The 27,648-nt window shown below is 47.9% G+C and overlaps 1 protein-coding gene across 2 annotated transcripts in view; it reads left to right on the top strand.

Moving 5' to 3' along the window:
• Positions 1–27,648, top strand: part of OPCML (opioid binding protein/cell adhesion molecule like) — a 721,645-nt gene that overhangs the window by 111,337 nt on the left and 582,660 nt on the right. For both annotated transcript variants that reach the window (XM_067564083.1, XM_067564093.1), the window contains one exon: positions 12,112–12,292. In XM_067564083.1, coding sequence (XP_067420184.1) covers positions 12,232–12,292 — 61 coding nt within the window. In that variant the 5' untranslated portion in view covers positions 12,112–12,231. The remainder of the gene's footprint in view (positions 1–12,111; positions 12,293–27,648) is intronic.

The raw sequence follows: 27,648 nt of genomic DNA, 5'->3' as shown, positions 1-27,648 counted from the left end.
GGAATTAGTGTGTTGTGTTTGTAAACACCCGCATGAGAGCATGCGTAGGCACACATCCATCCTGTGTATTTACATATACACCCATGCCTATGAGAGAATATGGATGTGTAGGCAAACACACCACACTTGCATCTGAGCCCCACTGTGTAGCAAAAAGTAAACCCAGCCACATTGTTTTGTCATAGGATTCTGCATTACCTTTTTCCTTTCCTTCTTGACACTGTCTCTGGAGTTCTCCTTGACTGGAACCAATGTGCTTTGCTAAAGCCATGGCTTCAAAGTGATCTCTTAGAGCGCCTACCAGTTACCGTGCAGTGCTGGCAGTGCAGGATTTTATTGTGTGCGCCCTGGGGAAGGAAGGGGACTTGTGGAGGTTCCAGTTATTCAGCATCCAACATCTCCACGTGCCTTGTAGCTTGTCAGTTGGTTGCTTAACATACGTTCAGGGATTTCCCGTTTCTGGCATTCTAGATGAGGCGCTGGGAGAGGTGTGTGCGTGTGTCTGGAATGCGCTTTCCTGTCTGCATTCTCTGCCTCTGCCAGCAGCTGTGGAATCCATGGGTTCTGGGTGTGTGCAGGGCAACTTCAGAGGGAACTGGTTCTAACACCAGATATTGACTCTTGAGTGGAATTAGCGTCTTGTCCATCTCACCCCATTCCGACATCTAACAGGAGGATCTAAGGGCACTTAACAGGACACCAGCTCCTTTTCAGACACCTATCTTGCCAGCCCTAAATCAAGAACAGGTGTCTGTGGCTTTTAGAGACGTAGATCCTTTCTTTTCATCTGTCCCTTTCTGCAAGCAGCACCCATTTTATTTTATTTTATTCTCCAGGAAATTTTCCCACTCTACCTTTCCTCTGGCCCCGGGCAGCATCCCCTCTGCCAAGACTGCAGCTTGAGTAACAGGCAATAGGAAACCTCTGCGTAGCTGGATTCCCTAGCCCAATCTCCGCGTTGCTCCCCTAGTTTTTAGCACTTTCACAGCCCTCTTTTATCTTCAAAGTGCTTTACAAACCTGAATTAATCTTCCCCGAGCCCCGCTGCGGTAAGTGAGTGAGGATTGCTATCCCCCTTTCACACACCTGCCAATGTCCGTGCCTGTTTTGTGACCTCAGGGCCAAGGAGTGGTCTCCCCGATGGCTAGCTGTGCGGCGCTGTTTTCTGTTCTGCAGGGGTAGGAGTTGCTTTATTCCAGTGCCTGGCCTGCTGGATTGTTCGTACCTCAGCTGTATGATTTCAGAGTCCCACGTGGAGAAGCAATGGTATGCAGATTTAACATGAAAAGAAAGGGAAAATCAAGAACAAAACCAGAACTCTAATGCTCTTAAAGGCTTTCAATAGCTTCCACTTCAAGGGACGAACAATGTGCCTCGGTGTATCTCCTCCCGCACTCCATCCCACTTCATCCTTATCCTTCTCAGCCATTAATCCTTTCACACGGCTCAGCCTGATTGTTCTCAGTTTCCCTCCGACGGGGAGCCCCTAGATGTCCTCCTGTCCCAGCCTTTCACAGTTCCGTTATCATCTGACTGCCAGGTAAATGCTCCTTTAGCTGCTGCTTGCCGGGAGCCGTGGTGACATCCAGTGGACGTGATGGGAAAGCCGGCCCTGTGTGTTGTATGTGGGTAGCACAGGTGGCCATGGGTAATCTCAGGAGGTCCAGAGCACAAGTTCAATTAAACACCAGACCTAGCTGAACTGATTTAGGAGGGAGAATCTAAACCAGATACCTCTGCCTTCATCGAATGGGTGCTGAGTGCAGTCCCAGTGCAAGAGAATCTGATCTGTGCTCCGTTGGGATGGGCACTAGGTACCATACTTGGGCAGAAGATCCTGAAGTATGTATTTATATGCACACATGGTGGTGACAGACTGCAGGCACTGCCCTGGGGTGGAGGAGGAGAAATGGGATTCTATTTCCATGCACGCATGGACAGGAGCCGACTCTAGGTAAGATAAGAATCTGAACCCAGTTGGAACAGGCTTTTCCTATGCCTTTCTTACCATCCCTAGAGCAGAGCTGCAGAATCCTAGCCAGGCTCGGTTACTGGATTCAGAAGGAAAAGTGTTTTCTAACAGTTCAACCTCCCTGCCTCTGAACCATCCTCTTAAAACTATGGGATGAGACCTGAGCCCAGTTTTTTGTGCAAATTGTTTTTCCACCAAAAAAATGCAGACTTGGGTCGACTGAAACGATTTTTGGATTTGAATAGATTTTGACAAGTTTGTTGGTCAAATAAAAAAACCTCAATAAGTTGGAAATGTCAAAATTGGTTCGTTTTGGCACTTCCGAAACTCAACGTTTCAACTTTTTGTTTCATAATGATGTGTTTTGGGATTTCACTTGATTTTACTCTTGAAAAGCATTTTTAAAAAGCCTCCAAAAAAAAAAACCCAAAAAACCCAAACCTTTTCATATGTGGGTTGAGCAAATGTTTTGGGTTGAGCGAATGGGGGGGGGGTTGATTCAGTGACCGAACCCAAAAATCAGTTATTTGCACAGCTGTGTGCGGGGCTTTCTGCTGCTGTTTCATCTTGACCTTACCCCATCTCCTGAGCCATATTCCCCTCTCTTCAATCCCAACAGACTTTAAAGCCCAGCTGCGGCTAAGTTCATGAGCAAGGAACAGCTCCCAGGGCAAGCAGCGGTGCCTCTCACAAACAGGCCTTGTCCCCGGGCAAGTGGGTGTAGGCCTGAGGAGACCTGTAGCCTCTGCTGGCAGACAGCTAGAGAGTTAAAGCTGCCTGTGTGGTGTGCTTATCCCTTTGGTAAATGTGAGTTCAGAGTGAAATCCCCCCCCCCTTTTTTTTTGTGCTTGCATGAAATGCAAATCAATAGATGTTGTATTCATTCTAACAAGATGTCAAGGAGAAAAGGGTAGCCTTTCATTCTGGGAGAGAGAGACACATGCGTGCACACACATACAGGGAGAAGAGGGAGGGGGGACAGAAAAAAGGGAGGGTGGGGGAGAGAAGTGGAGAGGAGTACAGGAAGTGGGGGGAGGTAATGTAAGATATGCAGAGAGTGTCTTCAGGCTGCAGAAAGGCTCATCGCAGCTCTGCTGGACCATGAGGACTGTTAGAATGAAGCCGTGCTAGGTGCTGCCCAAATGCAGACAGACGTGGCCTTCCCCCAGCAGTGCCTACAGTCTCAAAAGACAAAGCCAGTTGTAGGGTTGGTGGGGAAAGGAGCAGATGGAGAAGCTGAGTGACCAGGGTAGGGGAATAGGCACATGGTTTACTTGCTAGGCATTCGGTTGAAGTTCAAAGTGCTAAATTCCTCTTCCCTCTGACCCCCCCCCCACTATTCAGCTCCCAGGTCCTCCCCCACCTCAGTCACTGGCGGCCTTGCAACTCCTCCTCCCCCCATCTCCCAATTACAGAGCAGCTGGCTCCCTAGATGAATGAAGGAGACCCATAATAGTTCTTTGCAGGAGACATGGGCAACCAGGAGAGACTGAATATCACTGATAATCTGGAAATTCAGGAAAACAATGTCCCCTTAAGTCAGGGGTTCTCAAACTTTTTTTGCTGGGACCCCCTTTGAAAATATTTCAGACTGTAATGACCCCCTCTCCAGGCCATGTAACCCTTATCAGCATGTGTGGGGGCTGACAGCTCGTGACCCAGAGAAGGACCTGGGCATATTGGTTGATCACAGGATGACTGAGCCACCAATGTGATGTGGCCGTGAAAAAAGCGAATGCGGTCGTAGGATGCATTAGGTGAGGTATTTCCAGTAGACATAGTACCGTTATACAGGGTGTTGGTCAGATCTCATCTGGAATACTGCATGCAGTTCTGGTCCCCCATGTTTAAGAAAGATGAATTCAAACTGGAAGAAGTGCAGAGAAGAGCTACTAGGATGATCTGAGGAATGGAAACCCTGTTTTATGAGAGGACACTCAAAGAGCCTGGCTTGTTTAGCCTAACCAAAAAAGGCTGAGGGGAGATATGATTGCTCTCTATAAATACATCAGAGGGATAAATACCAGAGAGGGAGAGGAATTATATAAGTTCAGCACCACTGTGGGCACAAGAACTAATGGATAGAAATTGGCCATCAGGAAGTTTAGACTTGAAATTAGATGTAGGTTTCTAACCATCAGAGGAGTGATGTTCTGGGATAGCCTCCTAAAGGGAGCGGTGGGGGGCAAAAAACCTGGTTGGCTTCAAAACTGAGCTTGATAAATTTTATGGAGGGGATGGTCTGATGGGACAGCCTCGTTTAGCATTTAACTGATCTTTGACTACTGGTGGTAGATATGCCAAAGGCCTGTGATGGGACGTTTGATGAGGAGGGTTCTGAGTTACTACAGAGAATTCTTTCTTGGGTGTCTGGCTGGTGAGTCTTGCCCACATGCTCAGGGTTTAGCTGATATTAGCTGACACCATATTTGGGTTCGGGAAGGAATTTTCCTCCAGGGCAGATTAGCAGAGGTCTTTTGCCTTCCTCTGTAGCATGGGGCACGGCTCACTTGCTGGTGGATTTGCTGTTCCTTGAAGTCTTTAAACCAGGATTTGAGGATTTCAATAACTCTGTTTTAGGTCAGGGTCTATTACAGGAGTGGGTGGGTGAGGTTCTGTGGCCTGCATTGTGCAAGAAGTCAGACTAGATGATCATATTGGTCCCTTCTGACCTTAAAGTCTGAGTCTGAGACACCCTGCCCCCCAATAATAACCTTGTGACCCCCTGAGGGGTCACGGCCCCCCGTTTGAGAACCCCTGCATTAAGTTCTCCTCCCTAGCTTGAAGCACATGCAATGGGGGAGGTGGTATGCACTCTGGGAAACTGGAGAATACCTATGTTGGAGTCATAGACAGGCACCGAGAAATCAATCTTAACGATCCACAGCATAACAAACGTGGAGGAGGGGGGCAGCGCAGAGCTAAGCAGCTGGTGGTAGTCTACCCCTGCTGGTTATACTCGCACGATTAGCTATGCTAGCATTGTGATGGAGTCCTGCTTCCATACGCTCAGAAAACCTTCCCCCTCAGTTGGAACAGACCTTTAGCCTTAAAGCATGGGCCCCGTTCACATCACGGAAACACATTACATGGTGGAAGCTGTAAGCTGTTGTCCTGTATGCAGAGTGTGCGTTAGAGGGGGAGAACATACTTTGCCAGCATGTTACTGGTTCACTATCCAGACCCCCTAGTTCCTCCCAATCCATCCAATTTCACACCATTATTATTATTACTTAGTGTGCACAGTGTGGTAGCTGCAGTCATGGACCAGGGCCCCTTGTGCTAGGTGCTGTACAAACACAGAGCCATGGCATGATGCTAAGGCGGTGACACAAACCAGCAAAAGGATCAAGGCAGAGTCCTACTACTTTGCATGCAATCCTCACCCAGAGCACCAAGTCCCTTATCTCACTAAAGTGCCTGTTTGCTATGTTAATGCTTTTTGGATGTCTTTCCCCCGCCCCCTGTATTTTTTTTGCTCTAAAAGGGAGGGGGGGGTGGAATTCTTTTTCTCTGATGGCTTAAGACGGTGTATTATTTACCCAAGTGACTAGACTGATCCCACTAGTAAATTTGCAGTGAGATAGTTTGAAAAAACAACAACCCAAAACATACATATAAAAATCATGTTTAAATGCGCCTAGTAGACCGTAATGTTTTCTTTCAGAGCTGGTGCTGCCTGTCAAATTTAAATATGCAGTTTAGAAGCTCTTTCTTATGTCAAAAAACCCAAACAGCCCCTTCCCCACATCTCCCAGCAAAGCTCTACTGGTGAAATACATATTTATCTTTCTTTCTCTTTGAAAATGACGACATGGTGAGGCTTTTCTGTTATGCCCATCACCCAAGTATTGGAGCGCCTCACATACAGTAATGGATTTAGCCTCCTAATTTCCTAGGTCAAAGTTGTTGCTCCGACTTTACCGATGTGGAAACTGAGGCACAGGGAGATTTAAGGGACTTGCCTGAGATCACACAGGAAGCCTTTTGCTGTATCAGGAAAAGATTTCCAGTTTAGTGCGATAACCACTTTAAAGCTCGTTCCAGTTCTGTCCTCTGACCATGGATTAAGGCAGTGTGCACAGGTGTGTGTGGCTGTGCGCATTAGAAATGTATTTTTAAAATTCTTACAAAAAGTAGTGAGCAGGCACAAGCACAAATTATTTTTATTTAGAAGACGGGTTTTGTTTTGTTTGTTTGTTTTGTCAGAGGGGGGAATTGGGATGGCATATAAAGTCTTTTGGAATCCATCATATAATTTTATCCTTTACTTCCCTTCTGAAAGGCATCATGTTAGTTCCAACAAAGAGCTTTGTATTATAGGCACTCCTGGTAGCACTGGGGTTGCCTGATACTTCCCATTATAAGACCCTGTTTTCAGTTGCATGTAGTTTTGTCCAACTTTAACTGCTTGGGCTGAAGTTTTCCATGGTGGGTGTTTTGTGTCCGGCTGAATTTTTGGGGACATTTTCAGCTGAGCTGGTTCAGTGTTTGAGAATGAGGCTATGAAAAGCAGTTGTTTTGCCCAAGTTTTTTTTAAAAAATCTTGAGACCTTCCTCTTTGAAATGCTTTAGCACCCTCCATGCTTCAGAACAGGAGCCTGAAAATGGGTTGGGGTGTGTGTGTGGGACCTTTGCGTCAGGGATGTGCCTTTCGCCATCCCCTTAAAAATCTGCCCAAATCTGGTCAAATTGCAAACCTTTGAAAAATTGCACCTTGCACATGTGCTAGTGTTTGGCAGCTAAAACCGCTGAAGATTCCACCTTTACTGAGCATGCTCCAGCAGCCTCTCCTAGCGCCTCGTGCCGACTAGAGCGTGTATGCACTAGTCACAGAGCAACTAAGCATGCTCCAGCCCAGGGCCCAGCAGGACTTTTCCTGTAACAGCTACTCCAGGCCGAGGTGGGGCAGGACAGGGTGACAGAATGGAAAGCAGGGATCCTGTCTCTGACGTGCTCTCAGTGATTCCCCCCCTCCCCAGGCAGTGGAAAGGAAGAAGCCATCTGATTCGAATGCAGAGGGGGCAGAAGTTGGACCTGGGGGAAGAGAAAGGGGCTGGTGGGCCTGGGACTGGAGTTGGGCAGAAAAGAGATCTGGCAGTTGGACGCGGCGGGATTGGTTGGGCAAGAAGACTGGGAACCAGTTGGGAGGGTGTGCTGAGTCTGGGCAGGGAAACTGGGACTGGAAACTATTGAGGGAAATGGGGGAGATACTGAGATCAGAGGAGGAGATGGGGGGAGATTTGGACTGGCTGGACAAGGAGCTGGGACATGGGGAAGAGACTAATCAGATGAGGAACCAGGACTAGCTGGGTGAGCAGACTGGACAAGGAGTATGGGTGGAATTTGGGGGGAGTGAGCGGAACTGGGGCAGGCTGGGCAAGGGGACTGGGGCTGGAATGAGTGGAGAGTGGGTCTGAGCAGGGAAGGAGAATGGGACCAGGAGAAGGACTGCGACAAGGGCATGAAGAAATAGTATGTGACTGTGTAATTCAAGACTGTATCGTAATGCATATGCATAAGGAAAATCCCTGTTTTTCCTCCAGCGGTTTTACACCCACTTGTTGAATCTCATTGCACAAACAATGTTAACTCTGGCATTTCCGAACATTTGAGTGCTTGACCTTGCAATCTCAGTTGTGTTCATTTAGTGTAGGTATTTTGTGTGCAATGTAGGCAGTGTTTTGTAGTCATTAGGGCAGGGATTTAAAAATCTGGAACCCTGGGTCCTATGCCCGTGTCAAGGTTCTAGAGCAGTGGACTGGGAGTTGAGGCTTTTGAGTTCTAGTCCCAGCTCTGCCAGGGACTCACTCTCTGACTTGGGGCAATCCTCTGAACCCCTTGGTGCCTTCACTTCCCCATCTGTGCAATGGGAACCACCTGCAAGGGGTATTGGAAGGGTGATTTCTCTTGTTAGTACAGTGCTTTGGTATTGTGAAGCGCTATATAAGTGCTAAGTGGGATCCATTCGGGTACTCATATGCTTTAAAGTCAGAAGGGACCATTATGATCATCTGCTCCTTGCTCTATTCCTCAATCAGCCAGCGGAGGCACATGGAGAGGAGACCTCACCAACAGCCTGACCCCCTTCCTTAGCTCTGTCTGCTGCAGTCCCAAGCCTTGCCAGCATGGTACCTAAACTCTTACCCGGCTGCGATAGCATAACGTGCTACCGTGTGACAGCTGAGCTTACGTAGGAGCCACTGCACAGGCAACGTATCCCTGTGCTTTACTCTTTGTATTACAAGGCCAAGTCCGGTTCCAGGCTCCGTTACGCTAGACATTATACATACACCTAACGAGAGATGGTGTCTGCCTCAGACTGTGCTCTGAGACCAGAGGCAACGAGAAACGTTGTTGGAAGGAACAGGATAGGGAGGCTCAGAAGCCAATGATAAGGTAATGACTTCATCATAGTCCTTGTCCAGGGTTTGAGTGCGGGACTCTGAGTTTCAAAGCACAAAGCTCTGCCATTTGAGCTAAAGGACTGACTCTGCTAGGGGGCAGCACTAGCTGGTGGTGGTTCTCTCTGAGTCAGCCACTAAAGCCGAACTTTAGAAGAAGGCCTTGCTAATGTGTGAGGTGTCGGCACAGCAAGCGGTTTTGAAGGGCTGGAAGGGAAGATGCAATTGGTTTTCGGGCATATTGTATTAAAGATGATGGTGGGACATTCAGGGGAGATGGATGTCAGAGGGAGAGGCTCAGGTGTGGGACTGGGTGGAGGGGAGACTGATCAGCGTGGAGAGTCACTGGCATACAATCGATGGCTGAAGCTATAGGAGCGATCACCTGGATATAGGATATAGAGTGAGAAGAGGAGGAAGCCTACAGCAGATTCCTGGGGGGCATTCATGGAAAGAGGGATCAGAGAAGAAGAGGAGCTACCCAAAAAGATGGTGCAATAGTGACCAGCCAGGTCAGAGGACAGCCAGGAGAAGATGGAGTCGCAAAAGCCAAGCGAGAGGAGAAGATTCCAAAGAGGAAGTTATGCCAGTGGTGTCAAAGGCTAACGAAAGAGTGTGGAGGCTGTGGACGAAGTAGAGGCTTACATAATATGCAGTATGTCTCATTGTCAAAGTCTTTTGCAAACACTAAGGCTGGCGGGTATGAGGTAGGGAGCTATTTTTATTCCTATCTTACAGATGAGGAAATTGAGGCAGGGAAGGTAAGCGCCTTTCCGCAGTGAACAGAGGAAGTTCGCATCAGCGAGCGCGCCGTGAAGATGTGTTTAGAGACCTCGGTGAGAGCAGTTCCAGTGGAGCAGTGAAGTGGGCAAGATCCTGGACAGCAGAGCCAGTGAATTTAGGGGCGAAGCGTGGAAGGAAGAGGTGGCAGTAATGACAGAGGAGGGCTGCGTGGATGAAAGAGAGCATCTCATGCTCATAAAGCAAGAACAAGGAACCTGCAAAGAGTGAGAGGTTATGGACAACAGGGAGTTGAGAGAGTGGTGGTAGGGGGGATGGAAGGTTCTGAAGTGGGAGGGTGGGATGGGACCAGTCAGGCAGAGGGAGGGGCTGGAAGAAGAAAGCAGGTGAAACCTCAATGTCAGCCAATCTGTGCACACCACTGAAATGCAGTCACCTCTGGAGAGCAGTGGATCAATTGGCACACAGCTACCACCTTTGGAATGGAGGATATGGGAAATTTTGGCCAAGGACCCTGAGCAAACACCACCTCCCCCAGTCACGAGGAAAAGGTGCCCATGCAAAGCCCATTGAAGGCAGTAGAAAGACTCCCATTGGCTGTGGATCTGTCTGGCAGAGCAGACTGCCCTTCTGTTCCAGAGGTCTCTTGGGTAGCGACTGGACACCTAAGATAGAGAACGCCAGTGAAAATGAGGTAGAATCTGAGGCTAAAATAGGGAAAGAACAAATTAAAAATTACTAGATGTCTTCAAATCACCAGGGCCTGATGAAATACATCCTAGAATTCTCAGAGCTGATTGAAGAGATGTCTAAATCATTAGTGATTATCTTTGAAAAGTCATGGAATTAAAAAGAGATTCCAGAGGACTGGGAAAGGGCATATATAGTGCCAATCTCCAAAAAGGGGAATTACAGACCAGTCAGCTTAACTTTAGTACCCAGAAAGATTATGAAGCAAATAATTAAGCAATCCATTTGCAAACACCTCGAAGCTAAGTAACATCAGCATGGATTTGTCAAGAACAAATCGTGTCAAAGCAACATAATAGCTTTCTTTGACAGGTTAAGAAGTCTTGTGAATGGAGGGAAGCAGTAGATGTGGTATATCTTGACTGTAGTAAGACTCTTGATACTGTCTCACATGACCTTCTCATAAAGAAACTAGGGAAGTACAACCTAGATGGAGCTACTATAAGGTGGGGTACATAACTGGTTGGAAAACCTTTCCCAGAAAGTAGTTATCAGTGGTTCACAGTCAAGCTGGAAGGGCATATCAAGTGCGGTCCTGGAGAGATCCATCCTGGGTCCTGTTTTGTTCAATAACTTTATCAGTGATTTTGATAACGGCATAGAAAGAACACTTATAAAGTTGGAAGATGATACCAAGTTGAGAGGGGTTGCAAGTGCTTTGGAGGATAGGATTAAAATTCAAAATGATCTAGACAAACTGGAGAAATGGTCTGAAGTAAATAGGATGAAATTCAACAAGGACAAATGCAAAGTACTCCACTTAGGAAGGAACAATTAGTTGCACACATACAAAAGGGAAAATGACTATCTAGGAAGGAGTACTGCGGAAAGAGATCTGGGGGTCATAGTAGATCACAAGTAAAATATGAGTCAACAGTGTCACACTGTTGCAAAAAAAGTGAACATCATCCTGGGATGTACTAACAGGAGTGTTGTAAGCAAGACATGAGAAGTAATTCTTCCACTCTGCTCCATGCTGATAAGGCCTCAGCTGGAGTACTGTGTCCAGTTCTGGGTGCCACATTTCAGGAAAGATGTGGACAAATTGGAGAAAGTCCAGAGGAGAGCAACAAAAATGATTAAAGCTTAGAAAACATGACCTATGAGGGAATATTGAAAGAACTGGGTTTGTTTAGCCTGGAGAAGAGAAGACTGAGAAGGGACATAACAGTTTTCAAGGGCATAAAAGGTTGTGACAAAGAGGACGGAGAAAAATTGTTCTCCTTAACCTCTGCTGATAGGACAAGAAGCAATGGGCTTAAATTGCAGCAGGGGCGGTTTAGGTTGGATATTAGGAAAAAGCTTCCTAACTGTCAGGGTGGTTAAGCACTGGAATAAATTACCTAGGGAGGGTGTGAAATCTCAATTATTCGAGATGTTTAAGAGCAGGTTAGACAAACACCTGTCAGGGATGGTCTAGATAATGCTTGGTCCTGCGTTGAGTGCAGGGGACTGGACTAGATGACCTCTTGCGGTCCCTTCCAGTCCTACGATGCTATGGTTCTTTTAAAAGATGCCCAGGCGCTAAGATGCGTGGCTGCTCAATCCGCCTGCCTTGGCAGCAGGCAGAGCTGCTGGGTTGTAAAGCTGTAGCTCTAAGCGTTCTAGGCCTGACACGGAGAAGGCCCCGGTTGCATGCAGCCTGCAGCGAAAACCCGAACTCGACTGTCACACTTGTGGCAGAAACGGAGGGTGAGGGGGAGCGAGATGGACAGATGGAGGGCAACAGGCACGCTCCAGTTTCTCACTCATCCAGCTGCTTTAGAATGGCTGCAACAAGTGCTAGTCCCCAAGCCAGCTAATGTGATGAAGCACCTTCCAGCCCCTTGGGCATGAAGGACAGCTCAGAGCCATTACAGAGAACTAGCCTGGCTAGCGTCTGTGGCACTGTGCGCATTCCTGCCACTGGGGCTGCCTCTCCCTTAGTGTGGTGCCCCTGGCACTAGCTCAGTCTCCTCCACCCTCCCATTGTGCCAGACTGCCGGTCCCACAGAACCGCCCCAAGACCCAGGGAGGCAGGGTGAGGTGCACCGGGGGGCAGCTGGCAGCACTTAGCTCTCCATAGAGGCGAGTGGCTGCGTGTCACTCAGGAGGCTCAAACCAATGAGTGCCTGGTAGGAGGTCTGCTCTCCCCACTGCACAGACAAGTGCTGGTGTTTCTTCTGCTAGTTGTGTGTATGTGCAGGCAAAACCAGAGACACTGCCTGCCTGTTTCCATCTCTCTGTGTGTCTCTCTCTCTCCAGCTCACTAACTCACGCTCCCTCCCTCTGCAAACATTGGATTTAAACCTGCTCAGAATTCAGCACAGAGGAAAGCAACGGAAGCAGCAAGCCCAGCAGCCTCCAGACTACTGCAGCTCCAAGATGTACCATCCTGCCTGCTGGATCGTCTTCACAGCCACAGCCGCCCTGCTCTTCATCCCAGGTACAGTGGGGAATTGGGTTTTTTCCCCCCTCTCTCTAGGGGATGCATGGAGATTGGACCAGAGGGAGGGAGAATGAAATGGTGTGTGCATCACACACACCCCCACGCACAGTAGTTGCTCTGCAGCAGAGAATCGGCAAGTGCTTTTAGCAATCCCTGGGAGCCGGGTTCAAAGATCTGTGCCCAGGCTTCTGAAGAGCTGCTGCCTCCCAAATGAGTGCTGAGCAGGCATAGAAAGCAGCTGCTGTCCGAGCAGTGTGGGGAGAAGAGCCTCTTTCACTCACAGGAATTGGCTGAATGGTATTTCCAGGCACAGCGTGCAGGGATGCTCTGGAGAAGTCTCTCTGTAACACACACACACATACACACACACACACTCTCTCTCTTTCTCTCTCTCCTCTCTCTCCCCCCCCCCCCCCCCATTCCCTTATTTCATGCTCAGTGCATGGGGGAGTCTTTCCCTTAGAAGTTTAGTGCCCTCTTCATCTTCGTGCCATTCTCAAAGCGCCTGCTTTTCTTCTCGCATTTTGGGCGACTCAGCCCTCAGTCCTGAATAGGATTGTTTTCTCCTTCCCTCCCTGGGGCTCGCTGAAAGGGGGCCCCATTGCACGGCTACCCTGTTTGGGCATCAGCCTGCGGCGAAAGGCAGAGATACTGCAATCTCAGCAAGCCGATCAGGTGTAGATTTCCCTACAGCTTTAAAGCAGCGCTGCTAGCGCTGGACTGTCCTCATCACGACACTCGTCGGGAGTTGAGCATCAGGGCTCCGGGTGTGGGAAACACCAGTTTTAATGGGGTTTATGGTAATTTGCCTCTAGGGAGTCACTCCAGGCTGAAAGTTGACAGACAAGGTCTCGGCGTGGGCATCAAAACACAATCCAGCACACGCTGCTCCACTGGCCATATGTTAGGGGTAACACTGAGAAAGAAGGGCAGGGGAATGGTAGGGGCAGCAGAAGTTGATGGTGGTTTGTGCTTTTAGGCCAAGATCTGCAGAGCTGCCTGAGATTTGAACATCCACTTCCTGTTAAAGGGAATAGGAATTGGATGTCCTAATGCCACCCTGGGTCTTTAATTCAAAATGTCTCTCCTTGGTTGTGGCTGTGATTTACATTTGATATGGGGGGCGGAGGGGAGGACAGTGTAGATCTCTGTTTAAATTGCTTGTCAGTGTGCAACTTTATTTTTTTCACAGGGATTGTCTTCGTGGGTAGGAAGGGAGGCAGGATGGGGAAGTGTTAGATCTCCACCACCTGAAAAACACCTGCTGGGACAGAATGAGTGGGGCATGAACTGAGGGGCTAATGCCACGTAGTGCTGGACCAGCCACAGGTCCATTGCCAGAGTAGCCCCAGCTTAGAGAGAACCCAACATTTGACACCTATTTACAACATCCTCTGTGAAATTTGGTCCCGAGCAGAGGGTCTGTTCTTCACTTCTTAGTGGGTACTGCCATTGGGTAGACCTTCTGCTCCGAGGGGAGTTTTCACACACTGTTTGTAGATCACCTCGTTCAGAGCCCCTATAGAGCATCAGTTGCAACGATATTTTTAAAATCTCTGTTCAAGCCTTTGCAAATATCCTAAACCAAACAGGTGCAAATGTAATTTGGCAAAGAGAGGAACCAAGGAAACTGTGTTAGGGTAGTGTTAGAGGTGTGTCAACTGCGAAGCGTCTCTGCATTCAAGGCTTTTTGTTTTGGTTTTTTTCTGGAAAATTTCTTGAAGCCACACCTCTCTTTGGAGGGAAAGACATGGCCCCTTTTTAGGAGCGAGGGTGGCTTGCAACTCAAAAGATGTACTGAGATATTGGTGGCTTTTAGAGTCGTAAGGTTCAAGGTCATATAAGGGACCACCACATCATCTAGTCTGACCTCATGGATTTCACAGGCCACCAGCCCACACCTGCAAAACCCAATAATGGTAATGAGACGCACAGGAGACTAGATTATTCTGTGCCACAGGCAGAGATGTGATTAGTCAAAATTGCCAATTAAAGGACGTTTGGCAGGGGTGGAATTGCTGCGGGTGAAATGTTGGCGTGAGAGTCTGTGAAATCTCAGTGGTGAGCTGCAGGGTTCTAGCAAAGATGCCTCTCAGACCCACAAACGCCAGGGAAAACTGCCCTGCTGCACTTCAGAATTGCAGCTCCGATGCTGCGCAGTGCTCTGAGGGCCCTGGGCACATGCTAGCCTAATATGGATGAGACTGATCCAACTTCCAGGCTGCGGCATCACTATAGAATTGTAGGACTGGAAGGGACTTCGAGAGGTCATCTAGTCCAGTCCTCTGCACTTACGGCAGGACCACATATGTAATGAAAGCCAAAACCCGGGATTCAAACACTTTCAAACTTGGGGGAAGTGTGGTTCTGGTTCTGGATCTGAACTTTGAAGTTCTAGCCTCTCTTTTGCATTTTGATGAGATGCCAGTCTGCTCTAACTCTGAATTTCTTCTGGCCCAAACCAGACTATAGGAATTTACCATACTGGACCAACCATTGGTCCATCATGTCCAGAAACCTGCCTCCTACATTGGTCAACAATGCCTGATACTTCAGAGGAAGTCAGATATATTCCTTTAATGCACCGAACTAGCCATGCAGTGCTGTGCACAGGGGAAATTCCTTCCTGACACCTGCAGTGATCAGTATGTGCCCTGAAGCATGAAATTTGAATATCTTTAGTTACATAAACACCACTGTTATCAATATTAGTCAGCTTTTGTAAACCCAGCCAACAATGTTTGGGTCACATTCTGATTTCTGTGCTGGAGTAACTCAGTTAACTTCCGTTGAGTCACTCCACATGGACCCCAGCATCGCTGAGATTAGAATCCAGCCCACCGAGATCAGGCACAGTTACACAGTGGTGTTTAGGAATGTCAGTTATTTTGGGAGTTTGATCCCTCATGCTTTATGCATGTGAAACTCCCACGGGATCCTTGGAGGCAGGTCTCGAGCATGAACTGCTTCCCCTCCATCTTTATGCTGCGGGGAGCTTCGTGTAAGGGTTGAGAAGAGAACTTGCTCACAAGGTGTAATTAGAGTGAAGGGAAACATCACAACTTGAAGGTTCCTGCAGAAAATAGCATTGCAAAGTTATTATTAACCATAATGGCTTATTTGCAGTTTTTCTCTCTCTCTCCTCTGTTCTTTGCTGTCTCTTCTGTTTGGAAAGATGTGTTTTTCCCAGAGGGGCTCATGTCGTCTCGTTACCAATTTACTCTTGTGGAGTCTAAAGACACGAAAGGTTAATGCAATAATGAAACCCTGACCCCTCTGGTCACAGATAGCGCCTTACTCTGCAGCTTTTTGTTTCTTTGCAAGACATGTTTCCATCTCGGAATAATTTCTAAGGCTAATGCTGTTGTTTCCTGGTGCCTTCGGGGAAGGGGTTCAGTGGCCATAGATTGCTTTCCGAGGAGGAATCTCTCTGATGGGAAGGACAATGAAGATTTTTAATGAGCCTGGAGCCGCAAGACAGGGAGGTGATGGGTGGGAAATTTAATCGTCAAGCTCATAGCAAGTGCTTCAAACTGCAGGGGCATCTCTGGACACTGAGCTATGATTTGGACTGGTGGCAGATGTTTTAGGTCAGATAAAGGAATTGGTAGGGGGGTGGGGGAGGTATCATGGATTGCTCTGCATTACCCATGGTGTGATGTGTTTGCTCTATAGGTGACAAAGAAACTCTATGCATGTGTTGCATTTCCATTAGCGTTCATACTTACTGTATTCCTAGGGACATGTAGTCACTACTCTTGCAGTGTGAGCTGTCTCATGGATGCTGGGTTAGTCGCTTCTTTCCAGGCTGGGATCTGAAGAAGAAGAGTCCCTTAGATGGTTGCATATTGTTCCTCAGGTCAGAAGTCCTGTTAGAGGTTCAGGGCTAGCTGGGCCCTGATCAATAGGAATGCATCTCTGAACTTGTACACTAAAGCCAGTGGAGTGACACCAGTGTAAAACTGGAGTGAGACCAGAATCAGGTCATTCATTGTCAGCCCTTTCGTAATGACTACGCTCAGGGACAGATTCATAGGTGGGGTAAATCTGTATAACTCCACTGAGTGCGATCCCGATATTCTGGCAGGAATAGCCCGTCTGGGACATGAAATCTTAGAGGTGGCTGAGGCAATGGCTTCCCACTACTGATACAATTGGGCCACATCACGATATGACAGTTCCATGCCCCGCGTCGTGAGAGCCTGTGAGGTCATCGCACAGCAAGGCGATGCCACCCTGCTTGCCCTGTGCCATCCTGCATTGTCACGGTGAGATGCTGCTATGACACGGACACCGGAGACTCTCCTCCATTTGCAATGTGAGATTTAGGCTTGGTGGGATGTGGGGCGGGCCAGTGAAGACGGGGTCTGTCCTGGGAAGCAGAGACAAGCTGAGACTTGTGGAGCCTCATCCTTCCTGACACAGAATCCAGGCAAAAGATCCAGAATCCAGCAGGGGCTCCGCAGGGACGGGCTGAGGAGGGCTGTGCACGAGGACTTGTGGCTGAAATAGTGTGAGAATGCTGTGGTCACTCCCCACGGGGCCGCACTGAGCTGCTCTGCTTTGGCTGTGTAGCTTTTGCCCCGCTCCGAGGGTTTCCCTGTTTCTGTTTCCTCATTCCCATAGCCTTTGTCACAGCCATGGCCTGGAATGTTTTCACTTTGGCTGCCTGGCTGCGCCTTTTCCACCCCTGAGGAAGGCTTGGGAGGTGGGGGGGGATGCTGCACATCTGGTCTTCACCTGGGCATAGCCCTCCAAGGGAGCCCAATGCAACAGCCCTACTCAAGCTTAGGTTCCTTATCTTCTGTCTCCATCTATGGAGCGTTTGATACTTTGCAGGGGGAGTCGCTGGTCTGCTGGCCCCCGAGCTCCCCTGCCAAGTCTCCCCTGAAACCTAATGTCTGACCCTTGTAGGAAAGCCTGTTAGCGGAGTCCTGGCTCCCTGGGTTAATGAATGGCAGGGGGTGGAAGAGAAGGGCCTCTAGAGCGCTGTATTTCCTGCTGCCAACAAACACTGCCTTGGACTTGAGCAGCTATTACTGCTGGCTGGCTGCTGGGGCTGGCTATAGATTCTCCTTTCTTGCTTGTATCCCTGTTTTGCTGCCCTCTCTGCCCGCCAGCTCCTCATCTGTGCCCCGTAATTCCCTAGCAAATACTCAGCACTCGAAGGCTTTCCGTTTCCAGAGTCTTTCATGTGCAATTCGTTCTGCCCCGCGGCCCTTCCCGCTCCCACCTCTGAGGTAGGTAAGTGCCATCTCTGTTTGGCAGATGAGCTCCATCACCTCCCTTGGTGACATCCACTAGCATGTTCTCTGGGGGGAAACATCTGTCCTGTCAGAGGGGCTTAGTCCATAAATCCATCCCAGCAGATCCCAAGGAATCCATGTAGAAACTTGCTGCCTCTGCAATGGCTTTATTCTGCAGCCAGCTCCATATTTTGCTCTCAGGGATTGGCATCCTTAGGGGAAGATGGGGTCTTTCACCCTCTGCTGCTTCCTGTTCACTTCCTGCCATCAGTTGAACTGGGTCAGCGACCCACCTGATCCCTTAGCTATCCCTGCTCCTGCTCTGTTATCTGCAGCTGGATCCCTTTCGTTCCCAAATGCTACCCAGAATCCCTTAGAGAGCGGCTGTGCTTCAGAGGAGGCGCTGTAGGCTCCGTGAGAATTGTAGTGTGTGTCTACACCCCCTCACTGCCCATGGTAAAGCAGAAAGGAAGGCACTGTCCATTGTACTTGGTAGCCAGACCTCTCGTTGAGGACAGACTGCAGCAGATATGACCCCTGTGTCAGAGCTGGGTGAAATTTTTTCAGAGGAAACCCTTTTTCCCCCCTGAAAAATGCAGGTTCAAGTTGCCGAAGACAATTTGTGAATTTGGGTCAACTTCAGTGAATTGTATTGGTCCAAAAAAAAGTGTGTGTGTGTGGGGGGGGGGGGGGGGGGGGGGGGGGGAATGGAAATACCAAAACATTTTGTTTCAGCATTTCCCAAACAATGTTTTGGCTTTTCATTTTGGAAAGATTTTCCTTTTGGAATATCACTGTTTTGTTTTGTTTTTTAAATCGCTTTTCAAAATCCTCAAAATTGACAGGAATCAAAACGGTTTTTTTAACATTTCAGTTTGCAGAAAATGTGACAGACAGATTGCAACAGGGTGCATGGGGCACTATGCCACGTGACCCCACAGTGGGGAGCTGGGCCCAGCTGCTGGGTGAGTGCAGGGCAGGCTTGCTCTCCAGCCCCATCTGAAATGTGCCCCACACATGGCTAAAGGCTGGACAGGAGGGAAGCTATATCGGTGGGAGAGCGTCTCCTGCCGACACAGCGCTGGGTGTGGACAGTGCTTATGTCACTGTAACTTGCATTGCTCGGGGGGGGGGCGTCTTTTTCACACCCCTGAGCAATGCAAGTTAGATCAGCTTAAGCGGTAGGGTAGACCTGCCCTTAGACTCCAGGGACCTGGTGTGATCACTAGTTGCAAATGCTTTTATGGATACATTTTGCTGATGTGGTTCCTTCTTAAATTCAAAAGGAGAGATTTTCAATGGCCTAAAGAGCAACTCCCATGGGAGCAGGGCACCTTAACTGCTCTGGGTGCCTAGGACAAACTTTTCCAAAGATTTGCCTACTTGCCTCCAGCAAATTTAGGGCTGCGCTCAGATTTTGCACACCAATATGCAATTTGAAATTTGTGCTGTGCTCCATGATAATGCGAGTCATCCAATCAGGACAAAGGAACAGCGCTCTGTGACTGCTGCGACTCATCCTGTGGGCATTTCCAGTGACCTGCAGATCGAGATCGCACAGCTCTGAAGGGGGACACGCACACACATGCCTGCCTATACAGTTCCCATGGGCGTCAGTGGAAGTTGGTGCAAAACTGAGAAGAGGGTAAGATTTGCTGAGTCAAATGATTCCTTCTGAATGATTTTGCCCAGAGTGAGTTGGACCTGAACCTCAAAAAGCCTGCTTGTCTGTTGATGTAAAATAGGTGTAGCTCCACTAAAGTCAATGGAGGCTGAACAGACTTGAGTAGAAAACTTGGTTCAGAGTGACCAAGGAGCAGGGGTGAACCCCACTGAACGGGAAGTGCTGAGTTTCATGTGACTTCAGCACTGGCCATGTGCGTGTGCGTACTGCTGTATGCCCACCACATGCAGCAGCGGTGTAGCATCCATCCTCCTTTCTTCTGACTCAATCGTGAAGTCATCACTCAGTATTTACTCCATCTCCACTCCGTCAGAACTGTGCCTGCAGCCAGCGTTCCTCTAATGAAGTCAGTTTGAGGCTGAAGACAAATCGAGGAGGTTTCCTGTGCACATGCCGTTCTCTCTGAGATCATCCTGTGGATGCATTTTTGCCTTTCTGCACCAAGCGCTCCAGCTACACGGGAGAAGCCTGTGGCTTTGTCAGCTCTTCTGAGCAGCCTGGTCATTCTCGGGGTCCCATTCTCCCCCCTAACTTTCACGCCATCAGGCTGAGCTCTTCTGTAAACCCTAATTTACCATCAACGAGTGCAGAGTGGGAAAGAACTCAGCCACCCCACTTTTCCTTTTCATCCAAACTTAAATAATAACAGCTCTTCTGCAATCTCACTACCTCCTCGTCATCTCTCTCTCTTTAATGAAGGTATGGTAGCTGTAATTACCAGTGCCGCACCAGCACAGACAAAAGTCTTTGACACTTGCTGCTCAGTGGGCGAGTTTTTCAGGGAACTCCTCTTTGTTTCACGCTCAGGGAAGAAACTTTTTCCTGCCTGTTTCTTAAAGAGCCATGGTTGGGTTATCGCCCCGTGGTGGAGGGAGTGAGTGCTACCAAGTAAGATGTGCCAAGCCGCGGTCGGCGTGGCACAGGAGGTATGCTAGTCCATGGCTAGTCCATGGTTTTGTGCTGAAACCTGGCCACCGAGCAGATAGGAGTTACTCAATGGGTGGCGCTACCTACGTTTTGCGAGGCACAGAGTGAAATGAGATATGGAGGGACCCTAATTAGCCAGTGGGCCTGATGGCGTCTGTTTTATGTTAATTAATTAATTAATGATTGATCGTTAATAACTGACCCTAATTAGCCAGTGGGCTGGCAGCAGGGTGGCTTGGTTGTGCATGTTGCAGGTGCAGTAGGAAAGGTTTTCATTCCAATGGACTTGGAAGGGGCGGGGCGGATGAGAATCCTTTTCGCTTTGGGATCTGAGGAAGCTTTAGAAAAGGGACGGTTGAATCAGGACATGTTCAGAGGGCAGTTGGGTCCTCAAGTTCATCTTTCAAGGGGTTGGCTGGCGGCGTGGTCAGAGCAGGTGAGGGAGCTCATAGTGCGTCCTGGCGAGGCTGTCTGATAGCAGGGGGGGGCCCAAAGCCAGGAGCCTCTTGGTATTGCCAGAACACGTTGAGGGGAGGTCCTGACTTTCCATGTCTGTAGATCTGCTCAAATACGTGATGTGTCACTTATTCCCCAGAGACACATGGGGGCCAATTTTTCAAGATGGGCACCACAGGAGGGCACCCATGTGGCAACAATGAGCTTTGAGCAACCCTTGTTTGAAAGTTGGGCTCATTCTCTAGGAATCCTACCGGATTCCACTCCCATGGAACATGCGTGTGATGAAACGGGGGGGAGAAGGAATAAAGCCAAAGATGTAATCATTAGCTTTGCTTTTCTGTGAATTCTACACTAGTGCAAAGTGCTGGACTGACAGCCCTGGAGACGGAAGCTAGAAGGGCACGATAAAGGCGAGACAGAGGTCATTTGACCTCTGTAGCCTTTTATTTAAAGTTAATTTTAGTGAAGTGTTGTTACACCATCGAGGGTTCAACTCTGGCAGCTGCAGTCTCAAGTTCAACAGAGTTACCTCCGCCTGGTTTAGATCTAGAGCTCATAGAAACACATGGAAACCAAGGAAAACAGCACTTACAATTCCAAGGACAAGGTTGAATATCTTGTATCAATTTTATTAGTTACCAGCATGTTTATGAATATCACAGCCTGCACAAATCCTGTACAAATACAGCCATGCAAATATCACAGCTGTTGTCATGCTCACATCCTCGTAATAGTGGTAGGGTCTGATGGGTCTCTCATGGAGTGTTCATCAGTAGAGGGATGGGTCCTGCTGGAGTTTTCACATAGGAAGCTCAATTTTCCAAATCTGGGTGCCCTCTTGCACAATGCTATTTTGACAATACCTGTGTTCTGCACATGTGCATGAAAGTGTTCATCCCTCTTTTTTCTTCTTCTGGTATTTCCAAAACTTGAGTTAACCCATTTTCTATAGGTGGTGTATAGTTGCCTGTATCCTGGGGGGTAAGACACATTTTGGAGACAAATATGCCTCTAAAACGTTGTTTTTCCTTTGTCGATTTGAAATTAACCTTCTGGGTACTTTTTCACAATATTACCCCTTGGTTCCTCCTTTGCCCTCATCTGTGGGTATCGGGTTATATTTGGTCAGTTACTTATGTCGGCTTTTCTTATCTCCAAGGCCTAAAATAGCTAAGCTAAAATCTTGCAGGCCTCAGCCTACAGGTCTTGTGGTTCAGCCTTCCCTTCTTAGATATCTAATACATAATGATCACCTCTAAATACCGATCTATCTTATACTTCTACAACTTCACTTTAGTAAGCATACCGTGATTATACATGACATGCAATTAACGATAACTGCACACAATAAATGAATAATAAAATAAAACCATAGTCTACACCTCCATGGCCCATCCAGTCCAGGGCTTTAGTCTTTGTTTACTCCACGTGTAGTACTCACAGCCAGGCACTTTGTGCCCGTAAACCTGGTACCCCTAGCACAAAAGGGGTGTGAAGCAATTCCTCTGAGCACGAGGAAGCCTGCTTGGCCTTCATAATCCTCTGTGCTCCTTTTAGCCTAAAGCTGTCTTAGTTAAGGGGCTGTATCTAATGGGGTTTGATGAGCACCTCCTTCTCCACGTTGGCACTGTTAACCCGCTGCGGCAGCAGAACTCCCTTGAGTGACTTTCCTTCCTTCCCAGGCAGAGCTTGTGTCACGCCATTGCTCTGAAAGAGGTTGGAGGTGGAGCTGGGCAGAGGAGTGGGGATTTAGGTGGTCTCTAGAAGAGTGGTTGATTCATTCCCTCCCAAGGGGGACAGTTCCATGAAATCCCTCTGTTCTCCAAGCCTGCTGATTCTTGAAAAGTATCATTATAGGGTGTACAGGTAAAGCGGGACAGGTAGTTGTCTAGTGATTAGGAAAAGGATTTGGGAGCTAGGACATCTAGGGTGAGCTGTGTGAAATGTTAGCAATGAAGCCTAAAGCCTCCTGAAATTTGCTTGGCACCTAATTTCTTTGTCTCAGACTTGAAATTGAGGTTCAGTTGCTTGAAAGATTTAAGGTTTACTGAGCTCTGCCAGCCTTTCAAGTGAACCTGAGGCCAGTTGTGAATCTGGATCAAACCCATGTAGAATTCAGTTTTGCAAAATTTTTTGATGTGAAACTGTCTGAGTGTTCTTGCTGTGATGTTTTCAGCTAATCGTGACTGCGAGATACAAGGCAGGATTCAGGGACTGAAGCTCCAGCATGCTCAAATGGAAGGGCATCTTTGTATGCGCCACACACACTGTAACACTTACAAAAATGTACCACCGTAGCCGTGGGTTCTAGTGCTGGTTCTTCCAACACCTGGGTGATTCTTTAGACATGTCCCGCACCTCAGGTTACCCAACTGCAAAGTGGGGATAATGTTGCCTACCTTGGAGTTTTATGAAGCCGAATTGAGTGAAACTTAATTAAATGATGGTCATAAAGTGGTCAGGTGGTTTTGGAGGAAGTACACTGCTAGGGTGGCCCCAGACTGGAAGGGGTCGTGGTCCTAGATAACAAAAATTAAAGTGAAGAAGTAAAAACGAACTCACTTTGTTTATAAAATGTAGAGCTGCTGGGAACTTTTTGATTAACTGTTTTTAGCTGACAAATGCTGATTCTGCAAAACCAAAACAGTTCACAGAACCATCGGTTTTGACATATCTTCTGACTCGAAAAATGTTTGGGGAAAAAAGATTTTGAAATTGTCAAAATATCCCGATTTGACATTTTCAAATTGGACATTTTCAGTTTGAGTTTAAATGAGTTTTTTTTTTAATTTTTTAGCAAATTTGGACAGAGATTTTTTTTTATTAAAAAAAGTCAAAATCAAAAATAAATGTTTAGACTGACACAAAGCAATTTCTTTTCAAATTTTCAATTTGTGGAAATTTTTGAAGTTTCGACTTTTTGCCTCAATTTGGGGTGGGAAAATTTTTCAATCTCTCAATTTTTTTGTGGGACGGGAAAGCCGTTTCCCACCCAACTCTAGTAAAACGAACCCATCACAGTCATGAGTATTAACAAAGAATACATGCATATTTTTGCCCAATGTCAACATGAGGAAATCTCATGTCTTAAAATCAGCTAATTGTCCTTCTCCTTCCCCCTAATGATCCTCTTTGGACAAAAGCCAGAGAAAAGAGATGTTTCACTCCTACCCCTGAAAGTTAACAGGCTGGCTCTGTGAGACCCCTGGCAGGTATGAATATTATACTTGAGGACTAGCCCATGGCATGCGCTCACCCCCCCCACACACACTGAGAATACCTCACCGTGTTATCTGGTCCGCACACTCCCTATTTAAAGAGAGTTTAAAAATAACTCCCCTGGTCGACTCAGCTCTGGCAGCAGGTTGAAAGGGAAAAGGTGGATTTCTGTTAGCCAGCACCCAGACCACATTTGGGTCTATATAGGGTAGTGTCAATCTTTTTTAACTGAGCCTAGGTGTGATGTATGCAGTGTGGTTCTAGCCATGTTGGTCACAAGATATTAGAGAGACGAGGTGGGTGAGGTAATATTTTACCTGAAGAAGAGGTCTGTGTGGCTCAGATGCTTCTCTCTCATCAAGAGATGTTGGTCCAGTAAAAGATATTACCTCCCCTGCCTTTTCTCCCTAAGTGTGATGGGAAGCCAAGGCAGCCTTTGGAGAACTGGTCACTCACAAAGCGTATTGGAAACCAGAACCAGATCCTGGTGCTCTCTCCGAAAGGCAATTATGCTTAAGTGGCTCAATGGGGTGGTAGATCAGTGTGGCATAGGTTCAGTTCTTGGCTTAGATCACGAGTGACGATGAGTTTGTGGGTTCTCTGTCTATACTTCCCTGGTCGAGATCACAAAACCACTTCACAGTATGACACCAGTCTCTGTTCAATAGAGGCTTAGGACTGGAATTGCAGAAGGTGCTGCGGATAATAATCCTGGAGCACTGGAAAAGCTTTATAGAATCTAGGCCTGGCCTAACGGGGTGGAGGGACAGGTGTCTGGCATGTTGACAGTGCTGTCCTGGGAACCCAGCACCAGATAACAGATTGTTCTGGGTCAGAGTGGAAGTGTGTTGGCAGAGCAATGTGGGAAACCTATTGGAGGACAACATTTGGGAGTGTGGGTGAGGAGGGTGTTGTTACAGGTCTTGATTTAGGTTAACTGGCGGAACGGCATGTGGGGAAAGGCCTGGTGCTCTGTCCAGCTCGCTCCATGGCTCCTAATGGCTCACTCATGTGAGCACCAACTTGACTTGTGAGTTTACCAGCGAGAGGTTAGACTTGTGCTTCTGCAGTGAGTGGCGTCCTCACTCGCTTGCCCACCGTTCCCTGTCCGTGCTGCAAAATCAGGGCATGGCGAAGGCTTTCCTGTAGTGGAAGGGCCTGTGTTCTTATCCTACTACACGTTTCTAGGGTGCCCACTGTAGGAACCTCCACTCCTGTCTCTGAAAGTCCTGATGAATGTTTACCTGCAATGCCCTGGAACTGCACTGCATTTTTTTTTCTTTGCCTCTTTCTGTCTCCCCTTCTCACCCATTTCCCCACCTTAGTTAAACCAGGCCAGCACTCGAAGGTAGCCTGGATGTTTCTTTGGAAGCAAATCAGCCGTAGCAGCAAAACCATTCTGCCCAGCAAGAAAGCAGGAGCTGGCTCAGCTGGCAGCCTCGCTCAGTGCAGAGTTCAAGCAAAGAGAAAAGCCATTGACATTTCCAATGGGAATGTTGCCCAAGCACGTTTCTGCTCTGTGTGTGTGTGCGTGTTCCTTGCAGAGTATTCAAGAGGTGGTTTGGGCTTTTGAATTGAGACCTGAGTAGAAAAGGGGGGTGGGAGGGAGGATCAGAGTATCCTGTTTTGCCCCCCACTTCTCCAAAATATGCACATTCCTTGACAAAAGCATTCCTCTGCTGTATGCCTGCCAGCCAGTTCCCTCTTCTCTCCTGACTGTTTACTTCTGGCTTTTGTTTCCCGTACTTGTTGCTATGCATGCAGCGTGTGGAAGGAGCTCCAGCGAATACAGGCCACACTTAGATCGTTCAGCAAGCTGGAAAATGATGATTATAATATTTGACAGGCGGGAAGTGTGTAAGGAGGGGGAGTGCAGGGGGAAATCTCTGTGCTTTCAGATCTGCTTTGTCAGGAGCAGGATCGAGCAAGGACCTTCTACAGATTTCTTCCTCCCCAAAGGAAAGGGTGTTTGTGGAACAAGAATGGGTTAAAAGAAAAAAAAAGTCTGCCATTCTGAGAACAAAGATAGCGCTTTCTTCCACCTGGCTCTGCGATCCTATCATGTCACGTAAGCTAAGCAGTGCCTGGCTGGATCAGTAATTGGATGGGAGACTTCTGAGGGACGCCTAGAGTGTCTGCTGTTAAAAAGTCCCTTTGCCAGAAAACGGCATACGTGGTTATTTCCTCTCCTAGCCCATGTGGCACCTGTTGACAAGGGCTGACTCTGTAATGATGCTCAGAAGCCACAGAGATGAGCCCTAGGGACTTGAATGGAATAGAACCAGTGTAGGGGGAATCAGGGAGTGGTGTTGGTGCATCAGTGGGTGGTGCTGTTCTCTGAATCAGCGCTTAGAGCTGGGACCAAGCTCCGTAGTTTCAAACAGGCACGCTTTCTGGAGTTGGAGGGAAGGGTGTTGGGATCTGAAATTTGAGGTGGGGCCTATCTCCAGCCTTTCAGCATGATTTTAGGGCAAGCTGTGCTGCTAAGATTTTGCCGATGAGTTACAAAACCAAGGTCTTGATCCACTTGTGGCCATTAAAGATTCTATGGGAATTTCATCTAGGAACGTTAATCCCAATGTCCTGGCGAAATCCTGGTTTACATAGGTGCCCCATCTCCCTAATTTCTCCCTTTAGTTTCAGTCGGATACAATATTCTTCACTTTATGTGCTGAACTGTCTGGCCATGTTTCTGCGGACTACCACTGTTCCACTCCAGAGGAAGCTGCTTTGCGGTGCCTGGTGAAGTGATCATTTTTGGTAAATTGACTAGAGGGTCATGAGACTTCAGGGACCCCTTTTAGATCCCTCTGACCTGACTTTTAGAGGTACTGAGCACCCCCAACTCCAGCTGAAGTCAAGGGGAGCTCTGGGTCCCCAGCACCTCTGAAGATTGGTCCTCCTGATGTCTCAAGTCAGGAATCCCAAATCAGTGGTTATTTCTAAAAATGCTGGGTCAAGTGACCGGCCCAAGGTCGCTTAGAACTTAGGGTTCCCGGCTTCCAGAACCACACTCTAAAATCAAGACACATAATATCTCTAAACCGCCCCTGCTATTTCTCATCTTGTGCACCTCTTTAGATCCAGACTGTAGCTCTTATCACTGTCTCTGACACACATGGACCCTGCTGGCTATTCCCATTTATTTATTTTATTTTAATGGCGTTGGCTAATTTCCACTTTATTTTTGTATTTGTTTTAATGTGATTGCTTCTAATGAGGCTAATGACATTTAGTCTCCATGGCGGCGCATTTTAATTTGGTCACTGAAATGTCAACATGAGCCAGCAATTTAGTATCTCCCTCCCGCAAAAGGCAGGTCAGACAATAGGTTTCTCTTCCCGCTGTTCCATCTCGCTTGTTATCTCCCAGCTCGCAGGGCTGAGCTGTGCCATTTGGCATGCCCCCTCTGGCGAGCGGGGACCCGATTCGGCGGTAAAACATCGCAAGGATAAAAGGTGAGGGCTGTCGGAAACGGAACCTTTTGAATGAGTGAGCATGACATAATTAATCAGATGTCAGAACGTCTAAGCAGAGTTCGCTTTGATAGGCAGGGAAATCTGTCAAATAGCTCCTTCTTCTCCTAGTGGCATTTTTATATCTGTCTTTGCCCATCCATCCACCTAGCCCCTCTCTTTTCTATCAGCATAATGGCAATCATTTACATTGGATATAGCACCTTTCGTCCCCAAGCCCTGTACAAAGCACAGCCTGGATTCTGCTTACCGTAACTCGAGTGTGGCACCTGGGCTAATCACATAAGGAAAACGTGAGCAGGGTGTTTCCTTTGGTGGCGACACAAGAATTGCTTAGGCACT

The sequence above is a fragment of the Emydura macquarii genome, unplaced genomic scaffold (assembly GCF_026122565.2).
Source record: "Emydura macquarii macquarii isolate MOO-44397 ecotype Brisbane River unplaced genomic scaffold, CSIRO-AGI_Emac_v2 contig_312, whole genome shotgun sequence".
NCBI classification, from domain to species: Eukaryota; Metazoa; Chordata; order Testudines; family Chelidae; genus Emydura; species Emydura macquarii.
This window is presented reverse-complemented; position numbering and strand designations above follow the sequence as displayed.